The sequence below is a fragment of the Fukomys damarensis genome, unplaced genomic scaffold (genome assembly GCF_012274545.1).
Source record: "Fukomys damarensis isolate Sample0158 unplaced genomic scaffold, DMR_v1.0_HiC HiC_scaffold_17, whole genome shotgun sequence".
Lineage (NCBI taxonomy): Eukaryota > Metazoa > Chordata > Mammalia > Rodentia > Bathyergidae > Fukomys > Fukomys damarensis.
In genome coordinates, this window is record NW_022900929.1 from 41,049,284 (window position 1) to 41,060,896 (window position 11,613).

At 43.6% G+C, this 11,613-nt stretch overlaps 1 protein-coding gene across 3 annotated transcripts in view; it reads left to right on the top strand.

The window, feature by feature from the left end:
- Positions 1-2,965, top strand: part of Gjd2 (gap junction protein delta 2) — a 3,909-nt gene extending 944 nt beyond the window's left edge. For all 3 annotated transcript variants that reach the window (XM_033765029.1, XM_033765028.1, XM_010624620.2), the window contains 2 exons: positions 178-350; positions 1,379-2,965. In XM_033765029.1, the coding sequence (XP_033620920.1) occupies positions 178-350; positions 1,379-2,273 (1,068 nt within the window). In that variant the 3' untranslated portion in view covers positions 2,274-2,965. The remainder of the gene's footprint in view (positions 1-177; positions 351-1,378) is intronic.
- Positions 2,966-11,613: the final 8,648 nt, after the last annotated feature.

An 11,613-nucleotide genomic window follows, 5' to 3' on the forward strand; every position in this document is an offset into this window, starting at 1 on the left:
ATTCTCGGACGGCGCCGGAGGTTCGTGGCCGTTCTCCGGAACGCGCCAACTGCCCGCCCCATCAGTCCGGACGCGTGGGATTTCTTTCCCCATTTCTCTCTTTTAAGTGCAATAAAAGGGCGGGGGGATTCGTGGATTTTTAAAAATTTCGTTTGCTTCTTTCACTGTGGCGGGGAGGCAATTCGCTCCCAGCCGGGAGGTGCGGCCCGGGGAGGGGCCAGGAGCGGGAACGTGCCCGGTGCTGCCCAGTCTTTGTCTGCTGCCTCCGGATGCCCAGCGATGGGGGAATGGACCATCTTGGAGAGGCTGCTGGAAGCCGCCGTGCAGCAGCACTCCACTATGATCGGGAGGTAAGGGCGCCCCGCCGGCCGTCAGCGGGCCTGTGGGACGGCTCTCGGAGCACCTTCTCACGTCCACAGTACCCCCCAGGGCCCCCGTCCGTCCTCTGCCTCCTCCCCGTCGTCTCGGTCTGTGCGCCTGTGTTCCTGGCGTTGAGGGATTACCCACGCCCAGCGACGCCCCCTCCTCCTGTTACTCCTACTTGCTCCCCTATCCCTTCCCTCGGAAGCGCCACCAGGGAGGGGCGGTCACTCTTCCCACATCAGAAAAGGAGTTGTTGGCTCTGTCCTGGTCTCCCCCACTCCCCAGAGTCACAGCCAATCTCCATCCGGTGCCCTAAATAGAATCTACAAAGAAGGCAGGATTGCATTTGGCCAGAGAAGGGCAAATGGGGAGATGGATGTGCTCTTCAGAGCAGATGCGTCTTTTCTCAACAAATATTTATTCCACGAAACTGATTTGTTAAACTGACGGTGTCAGGAATCCACACATCCAATTGGCATTTTGGGGAGCCTATCTATCTATCTATCTATCTGCCTGCATATATATATATATATATATGTATGTATTCATGCATATATATGAATATATACCTGTTTCTGTAAAGTATTATGTTCGATATTATACTGAGAATAGACCAAATCTACACATAGAATAGCTCTGTACGTGCCCTGGGTCTGGACCTTGAAGCATGCACTGTTTGTACAAGTGTTTTGTGGGCCTTTGCCATATCCAGAGGAGAGGCGTGCTACGTATTTCTATACATGACACACAGAGAGACGAAATCCATAAGTTGTAAATAGACCATGACCACTGTATGCATAGGCATATACCTGGGATTCCTGTAGTATGAAGTGTTCCTAGTCTATTTGCACCCAGCAGAAAGAGACAAAAATCTTTCCAGATTTGCAGTTCAGAACCACTTAGGGATGGACAGCTCCCCTGACAACCATCAGGACAGGCAAGGGCAAAACCAGGGCTTTCCCATTAGTGATAACAGCCCGCGAGAACCTCTTTCCCTCCCTCTTCCTCTGCTCAGGATCCTGTTGACTGTGGTGGTGATCTTCCGGATCCTCATTGTGGCTATCGTTGGGGAGACGGTGTATGATGATGAGCAGACCATGTTTGTGTGCAACACTCTGCAGCCCGGCTGTAACCAGGCCTGCTATGACCGAGCCTTCCCCATCTCTCACATCCGTTATTGGGTCTTCCAGATCATAATGGTGTGCACCCCCAGTCTCTGCTTCATCACCTACTCTGTTCACCAGTCGGCCAAGCAGCGAGAACGCCGGTACTCTACTGTCTTCCTAGCTCTGGACAGAGACACCCCTGAGGCTATGGGGGGTCCTGGAGGGACTGGGGGTGGCAGCAGTGGTGGAGGCAAACGAGAAGATAAGAAGTTGCAAAATGCCATCGTCAATGGGGTGCTGCAGAACACAGAGAACACCAGCAAGGAGACAGAGCCAGATTGCTTAGAGGTTAAGGAGCTGACTCCACACCCATCAGGTTTACGCACTGCTGCGAGATCAAAACTCCGCAGACAGGAGGGGATCTCTCGCTTCTACATTATCCAAGTGGTGTTCCGAAATGCCCTGGAGATTGGGTTTCTGGTCGGCCAATACTTCCTCTATGGCTTCAGTGTCCCAGGCTTGTATGAGTGTAACCGCTACCCTTGCATCAAGGAGGTGGAATGCTATGTGTCCCGGCCCACCGAGAAGACTGTCTTCCTAGTGTTCATGTTTGCTGTGAGTGGCATCTGCGTCGTGCTCAACCTGGCTGAACTCAACCACTTGGGGTGGCGCAAGATCAAGCTGGCTGTGCGAGGGGCCCAGGCCAAAAGGAAGTCAGTCTATGAGATCCGGAACAAGGACCTGCCCCGGGTCAGTGTTCCCAATTTTGGCAGGACTCAGTCAAGTGACTCTGCCTATGTGTGAAAGGGAAGGCCTTTGGGGTAACAAGAAGCCCCAAGATAAATGAACTGATCAGGAGTGGATAAGTCAGGCCTTATTCAAAAAAGCGAAAATGTAGGATAAGGCTGGTTAAAAGAAGATCTTGCATTAATCGGAGAGGAGAAAAAGTGGACTCATTATCACGTATTATGCCACTGGCTCCACAGAGGCTATTGAGCTCCACTGAGTAGAGGGTGAGATGGATGAGTTGACTTCTCTCTTTGGACCCTTTTCTTTTATGGTCCAGGTTCTGATAACAGTGGACTTGCACAGCCACCAAGCAGGACTTAGCTCTGCTGAGCTCTGAATTCTGGTAAATGGCATGAGTCAAATACTTCATTAATACAAATTTTGTGACCTATTTCAACACATCCCTTTATCCTGGGCTGCAGGACAAATATCCTCGGGGACCCTCCACGTGTCTCCTCTATCAGCATGCCCCTTTTCCTCAAACCAGGATAGCATGCCAGCTTTTTCTGAACCAGGCCTTACATTAGACCTAATGTGGTTTATCTGCAAGCTAGAGGGAATTACATGGGGTGCTTTCTGGAGCCTGGCTGTGGCAGAGGTTTGCACTAGAGCCTCATCATACTGGCTCTTAGTCATTATGAAAACCTTAGGAATGTCTCAATATTTCCAGTTTTCTAACTCAAATTGCACTGGTGCTGTTTATTATGGGCCAGGGATGGGCGGGCGGGAGGGGATGGCAATATGCAACTACAACACTTCTGTGAGATGGTTGTTGCACTGTTAGGCATGTATTTATGAGCTTTGGGGTATTTCTGCCCTCCAGTTTGTGGACTTTGAATAGCATTAAAAAATTTTTTGTTTTTGTTAATAATGAGGGTATTTACCCAAGCCACAGAATTTCTAGCTGGTGTATCTTACTCATTTTATTATATAGTTCTGTTGTGTATCACATCATGGCTGCACATTTTGCAATGGTTTGAATTTACCTGTGGGCTCACACCAGAGACCTTAATCAGCCCATGTCAATCCCAATTTATTATTTTATCAGTTAGTTTTGAAGCACACATACACACACAATCACCAGCTGAAAAACCTGAAACTAAACACTATTGGCTAACACCTGTTTACAGATGCTTATTTGAGACATATACCAAAGGTTCAAAAACCTATTGCTTTGGATTGTGAACATGTTTCCTTCTCTTTGCTCTTATTTATTTAAGTGCCAACTGTTCCTTTAACATCCACTGTGTATTTAGTTAAAGCATTGGCCAAGAGTGATATATGGATAATGTGCTTTTATGAAGCTCTCCATTTCCTTTGAATTTTCATTACCATTTTGATCTATGTGGATATGATGTAATATAAACCAGGATTTATTTAAAATAAAATTCTCACCTTTTTTTGTAAAAAAGGCAGTGTCTGCATTTTTCTATTTTTATCAGAGTTCTATTTATTTAAATAAGTGTTCAGAAATGCTACAACAGTAGAACATTGGGGGCAGGAAGTGATCAGTGAATGAAAAATAGTTGAGGGATGATCAATACAATTCAATCAGCCACTAGCAGATGAAGACAGGTTGGCATGTTTTGTGAATGCTTACAGGGAGGGAGGAGGTCTTCAGATAATGGTATTCACTCCTTTCTACTGTGCTTGAAATCTCTCTGCCTGTCTACTTTTTGTAATACAAAAGTCAAGGCTGTATCATTGTAGCTCATTCCAGGTGTGATTCCCCCCCCTTACCATATTTTTTCCTGCTGTGGATTATTAATTTGGCAGATGTGCTATTATCCCCCTTGTCTCTTCAGGGTTTGGGGTGTAATGTGGTGATAACCATTTGTCACAAGGGACCCTCTTCTGCCAGCACCGTCCAGTAGAATTTTCTTCAGTGATGTAAGTTTCTTCTATTCCATATGGCAGCAACTAGCCACCTATGACACCTGACTGCTTAAAGTGTGGCTAGCACAACTGAAGTACTGAATTTCTAGTTTTATTTAATTGCAATTCATTCAAATACCCATGTGTGGCTGGTTGCTAGTGTATTGTAAAGTACAGTTCTAGGCTTTTAATCAAGTTAATCAAAGGGATGAACTTTGCTATATGTCTTAGACCTTTTTTAGCCACACCATTTTCCTATCACTTTTGACATTTTTTGCCTATGTGTGGTCTCATTAGTTCAGTAGCTGATGCTTTTCTTCAGTTATTTGGTGTTCTTCACCTCCAAATTCCGAGGAGTAGTTTCTTTGAAGATCACAAAACAACATGAAATTTCCTAGATGATTGTTTTTCAAGCACAATTGTTGCACCTTTTACTATTGGCAGCGCAGATGCCAATGTTAGAGTGAGATTTATGTATTTCAATCTATAGGTTTTCAACGGAAGTATAAATAAGCAGTTGAAGATGATTTTCCTTGAGTAAAGAAACAGATCCTCTTCCATTTTTGTGTTTGGTAAGCTAAAAATGTTTCAAGACACCTCTCAGAGATGAAGCGAGAGTGTGGCTGAAGAACTCTTAGCGTATGTTTGGGTGTGAAAGAAATAGGAGTCTGTGTGGAAAACAGGGTCTGTTGTATTTATGCCTTGATGCATGATTAAAAGAAGTGTCTCCTCATAGAAATGTGTCCCATCAGTGGAGCTGAGCTATTTCAGTTGTTTAATGTTTCTAAGCACCTGGAAATGGCGCAGCTGTTATTTCACCTGTCAGTCATATGGAAGGGCACACACCTTCTCCTAGTGTATTGCGTCACCCCTCAGCATGGCTTGGGCTTTCTGTCCAAGGGAGAAAACCCTCTGATGATTTAATAGTTCACATAGCTATGGGGTGGGTGTGACCTTCATGTGTGCTTTGTGAGAGGACTGCACTGATACATTCTTTTAAATTTAAGAGCTTTTTGGTAAACTGCAGGTCTTCTTGTCTTTTGCTTAAATTTGTGGTGTCTGTGTGTGTGTGTGTGTGTGTGTGTGTGTGGGTGGGTGTCAGTGCGGGGGTGGGTGGTAATGCATAAACTGAGCTTATTGGAGACTATCTTGAAGGAGCTCTAGTTAGCCTGAAAAGATGAAAGTACAGAATTTGTAACCTGTACATCTTCACATTAAAAAATGTTTAAAGCATATGAGGGATAATAATTGAACTCCATGCCGTCAATGGACAGAGGGAAATGACTGGATTTAAAAATTGAGGGTGTTGCAGTTAGAAAAGCACCAGAGGGAACATGATCTCTTTCTTTAAAAAAAATCTCTGCTTTTGTTGTTTTTTCGACCATTTCTTCCACGGGGAATATCCAACCCACCAACTTCCTTTTCTAGGATTGTTCCTTTTACCCACTTAAAATCAGTTTGCCTGTCCCCTCAACATGCCAGACTCTCTCCAGGATGGCTCAGGGCCCTGAGCCTACATAAAAGTCACTTTGCCTGTCACTTGGTGCATGGAGATGAGATATTTCTGGACTAGGATGTAACTCCTGTGGGCAGGAACTGTGCGTCACCCACTCACTTAAGACATTTACTGTCACTGTCTTGTTTGCTGCCAGAAAAATGGGTGCCTTGGTCTCCCATCTGGGAACAGTCTTCCAGACTCAGAATATATGAAAGATAAACATGTTCTGTGATCACATTGAGGCAAATCTTTTATTGTACAGTTGGGGAAAGTGAAAAATCTAAAATTAAAATAGTGAGTTTCTTGAAAAATGGTATAAGCATTCACCCTGGGGACTGGAATACATAGGGAGCAATATTTAGATTAGTTTTGTCTTGTATTTTATCTCACACAGTAGTTTGCTGAAACTGCTATAATGAAATGCTATACATGAGCATTTTAAATGACTGAGCTTGATTTTCCTGTGGTTCCAGAGGCTGGAAATCCAAGGTGAAGGTGCTAGAAAGGCTAGTTCTTCCTTTATCCTTAGTTTTCCTTAGTTTACAAATGTCTGTCTTCTCACTGTGTCTTAATGGGTTTTCTTCCTTTATGTATGCGTGCATCTGTGATGTTACTTTGTGTGTCCAAATTTCCAAATACCAGTCAGGGCTTCATTTTAACATAATTACTGCATTTTAAAGCAATCACTTATAAGAAGCCCTATCCCCAGATAAAGTCACATTCTGAGGTACTGGATGTTAAGAATTTGACATAATTTGGAGAGGATTTAGTTCAGTCTATACCACTAAGCATTCTCAAATCTCTATGCACCCATACGTTTAGGAGGGCTCTGTAATGTATTGTATAAAATGGGACACCTTTGAGAACGAGAAGGGCAGAGTACCTCATTTAATGGAACATCAGAACAATGGGTATAATTGCTGTATGCTGAGCACATCAAGTTGTGTGAATACCTTATGGATGACAAAAATTATCACTGAGCTCATGCTGTAGGGCCTGGAATCTTGGAGATATCGGGATACTTTCACCCAAATCTTAGCTGTTGAGAAGTCTGAAATGCAACTTCTTAGACCAAAAAATAAAATTTATGCCAATAATAATGATAATAAAAATGATAGGAAAACAGTATTTAAAAATACCAATGCTTTATCCCACTCCAAACCACCTATGTTAGAATGTCTGATGCTATAGCCTGTGTGTCGGTACTTTTATTCTTCTCATTCCTACGGTTGAGTACAAGTGAGTCAGAAACATTACTGACTGATACTAAAGACTATGAGAATCAAGTATTTGGAAGAGAGAGAGCATGAAAGGAGGAAAAGAGCAGTGTGGGGCTCTCCTGAAAGAGCTGCCCTTGTTTAAACTGTACCTGAGATCAGTGATGAGAAGGTATACTATGGATAGAAGAGTAATAGCAATTTTCAAGGGTTTAGAGTGGGAGCAGAGGCGAAGGCTGAGATTTATGTGGTGGCAAGAGGGGCTGACCAAGGATAGAACTTGGAGTGAACAGAGGAGAAGGAGCCCAGGATAAAAGTTGAAGAGAGTTGTCCAGCAAGGTGAATTGGAAAGTGGTGTCAGAAACTGAGGGCGTCAGAATCCTAAGGAAGAAGGTCGCTTATTAACATTCAGTTTTACTAAGTACTTAGACAGATAACAGAGCTAGTCAAAAGCTAAGGACTCGAAAATATCTAGTACATTTGATGAGTGAGAAAGCAGAACCAATGAACAGAGACTGTCCTTTGCCTTACATACTTCCAGGATCTAGCAGGTTAAATAGAAGTGATTAAAATTAAGAGTGGGCAAGGATAAATGATCAATTCTATCTGTGATGGTTACGCTTGGTTTCAACTTCATTGGGTTGAGAAATGCAATGGATATTAGTAAAGCACACTTCTGGGTGTGTTTTTGGTGTTTCCAGGGATGACTGGAGCATGAGGACTCTAACTTCACCAGTAATCCACTGATAAAATCATAATTTGAAAGCATAATGGGAAGATGATAGAAACTTAGGTAGTGAAGAAGAAAATAGGTCATGCAAGAGGGCATGACCTTGGGGACTATATCTTGTCCTAGCCCTCTCCTGTCTGGCTCTTCCTTTCTCATTTAACTTCCTGGATGTCATAAAGGGATCAGTTTTCCTCTCCTATGCCCTTCTGCTGTGATATTTTTGCCTTGAAGCCAGGTGACCACAGACTAAAACTTCTAAAACCATGATCTAAAATACATTTTTACTCCTTGAAATTGCTTAATATCAGGTATTTGGTCATAGTGGTGAAAGGCTGACCAATACATCATCCTAGCCAGTGCTATGAAAGTCAGTTAAGCATGGCCTATCAGCTTTGTGACTACCCGAAGACGGTTCCACTTGGAAGACTGTTACACTGCTAACAGTTTGTGTATTATTAGCTAAACAGACCTGGTAAAACCAAAACTAAGAGAGTGGTGGCAGCTAAACTGTTCATAGTGCTTATGGTCAGCTTTGGGTCTAAGCTGACACCGATGCGACTCTGAATGTCAACACAATCCTGTTGTGGATCAGATTCACACAGGCCAACATTCTGTGTTTTGGGAGAATGGCAAATTCAGTTGTAAGAAATGGACCAGTTCTTTTCCCTGGCTCCAAAGACTAGAGAACTTACCAAAAGCATCTTTGTTTAACTTAATAGGTAAAGGATTTGTCATCTATGCATGTATCCCAACTCTCCAACTTCCCTGCCTTTCTCTTGCAAGCAATAGAAAGCCATTCAATTGGACTCAGTGATATCTTAAGCTCCAGTGGTGTACAAGGTCCTGGATAGGTGTGTTACAGGAAGGACATGCAAAAGGATGCTGTGCTCCCTGCTCTCACAGTGCAGACATGGAACCAGACCAGGTCACAAGGCAGGATGTAATCTGCATCATACCCAAGGTTCAAAGTACTCTGAGTTCAAAGGAGGGAGATGTCATATCTTCTGTGTGCACGCAATAGGTGGGAGATGGGACAGGGGCAGAAAAATTGTAATCAATAAGGCATAGATATAGTTCTCCAGCAAAGCATTTCTTTACTTTGTGATCTTTTTGTGTGACATAGTCCTGAGACTTGTGGCTCAGACCAGGAGCCATATGGTGGGTAGCCAATGATGTCCGGCATCCGTAGGGCAAGTACTTGTGTTACCCAATCCCAGTGATGGGGTCAGCAGCTGGAGACCTAGACCTTTCCTTGGGAGCAGACAGGCTGACCTAGCCTGGGGCCAGAGGCTGGGGGCTGGTGTCAGCTGTCTGAGCACATCAGCAGAAGCTGGGTAAACTCCTAGAAGCTGTGACCTGGTTTTGATATTCTGAGTATAGTAAGTCTGGGTGTTTGTCAGGATCGAAAGCAGGGCTGAGATATGGGGACCTGGGGAGATTCTGAGCTGATAGTCAGGGGCGAGCAGCTTGACTCTGCCATTCTCAGAGGCTATGGGAGGACCTCCCAGAAACTGTGAACTGTGACAAAAAGAGCTGGAATTGGTATCTTGAGTCCAGGAGGCAGCCTGGAGAGACATGAGTTTATCCTGCAGAGCTGGGAGTCTGCAAGATTTGGGAACAGCAAGAATCCCAACCTAGACTCACATAGAAAAAAATGCTATTGAGTTAGGAACTGACATAAAAATTCACCTCTGGCTAAGAAGTCTGGGGAAGATTTGGAGAACTGGGAGTTTTCTTTTGCCTGGAGTTCACAGAGAAAAGGAGGGAGAGGTGAATTTGCAGAGTGAGTGGACTATACTGTGTGTACCAGGCGAAGAAAGCCATGCTGAATTGAGTAGACAGTGTGAAGCCTCTTAATGCCATTGTCTGGAGCTCTGCTAGGTCCCCAGGCATTAGCTCCACCGCCCCTGTCTGACCATAAAGAGGCTCATTGTGCCTGTCTCAGGATCGGCTTTGATTTGGAAAACACATTTCAATTTTGACAGTAAGGGATTGGAACAAATATCCAGCATGATGGTTGGGGATTTGGCAGCATGGCCCCATTAACATTAGTGGGAGCTAGTCTGCTAAATCCCAGCCACTGAGCAGAAACTGCATGTTGATTCACAATGATGACCTTTCTGCTATAAATTAATACCATATTTCAGAATCACTTAGAACTGATTAAGCTTTATAGAATTTACCTCTTCTAAAAGGAAAATCTTTCTGAAAATGGCTGCCATGTGCACTGAAATGTTTGTATTTGTGGGCAACTCTAGCCAGTAGGAACATATGGGCACCTAAATATAGATCTGTTGAATTCTGATACCTCTGAGACATTGGATCTGGGGAGCTTTAGCTGTTGTACCTGCCTCCAGGTGGGGGCCAAGTTTTTTGCAGATGATTGCTTTCTTCGAAGAATATCCTTTCTTTGTCTAATTTTATATTTTTTTCCCTCCATATTTTTATTTTCCCAAAGATAATAAAACAATCTCTGAATGTTTTAAACTATGAAATCTGAATGGTCTAAGATTCATGATTTCCATAATAGCAAGTAGATGTTAAATATTTAGCACATTCCAGGTCCCATACTTTACACAAATGGCCGTGATCTTCACTAAAGCTCTGGAAGAAGAGTACCATTTACTATCATACCCATTTTCCAGATGGGGAAATAAAAACGTGTAGACATTCTGTCAACCAACCACATCATATAGCGAGTACATGGTCATGATTAGATTCCAGCCCATGCAGTGTGACATTGGAGTCAAGTTTGAACAGTTCAAAAATAAGCTATTGCACGTGGCCTCAGGAAACCCAGTAAACTGGTCTGCTGCTTCCTTTGAACACTTTTACATTGGAATGTTTTCCTCCTTCTTCCTCCTAACCAGTTTATTTTCTTGTGTATTTTGGTACAGCATGAAACCATGAAATTTTCCAAAGCAGTCATCTGTCTATCTGTACATAGCATATCTTTACAAATATTCACTAATTCAATAAGTAAAAATATAGAGTCACAGAATCTTTAGGTAAATGGGATAGGCCCTGCTGTTCATGCTTTCATTTTGTTGATGCATCTCAGTTCCAGAGAGTAACCTCGAATAAAGTATTCCAAGCTTGATGGAGGTTGAGCTAAGGTGCAATTAAGAGATTGAGCTTCTATCAGAAAAGGTTGGCCTAAGGGGGACAAAGATTGTTAGGCCTGGGTGGCAGGATCCCCAGACTCCTATTCCAGTTATTTCCAAACACAAGTCATGAGAATCATGGCTTAGCACCACAGTCAAGAGAAGAACTTGTTTTGGGTAAGCACATGGCCTATTAGATATAATGTATGGCATTATATTGGTGGACTTAGTTCATGTCAGACATTTAACCTAAGGATAAGACCTATGGTCTCAGCTCTGAATTGTGTGTGTAGTTTTGTCTATTGTGTGTGCACCACTTTATCTACAGGAGCACTTTGGGTATCTCCATCCTTGGTACACCCTGAGAGACCACGTTCCTGGCTGCTTCTTCTCAAACTTCTAGATAACTTGATGGCCCTAGATGGAACTGAGGTTCCTCTAAGTCATGAAGAAGACCTAATGTTATGGCTTATGTCTAGATGCCCCTCATAGCCTCATGTGATCATAGGTGGGGCTTTTCATAGGTGGCAGGACCTAGAGTGTGGGATGATGCAATTAAGTGGTGATCCTGGGATCAAGGGTGTGTAATTACTAAAGTAGTCCACCAATTGGTTTGGCATAGTTCTGGCTATGGATAATAGGAAGGCCCAACCTGGGTATGAGTGCAACTTGCCCTAAGAGTGTATAGCAGGGACACAATGAGGGCTACTCTCACCCCTTTGCTACTTTGCTGTTTCTTCACTACTTCACTGCTTTGCTGCCTTCTGCCCACCATGAAATGTTTCTCTTCCACACTGCCCCTTTGCACACCACCTTGCCTTGAACCCAGCCAATTGTGAACAGAAACCTCTACAAACTATGAGCACAGTAAACCTTTCCGCCTTCAACTTTGGGCATTGGGTATTTTGTCTCTTCCCTCTTGCACCTCTTT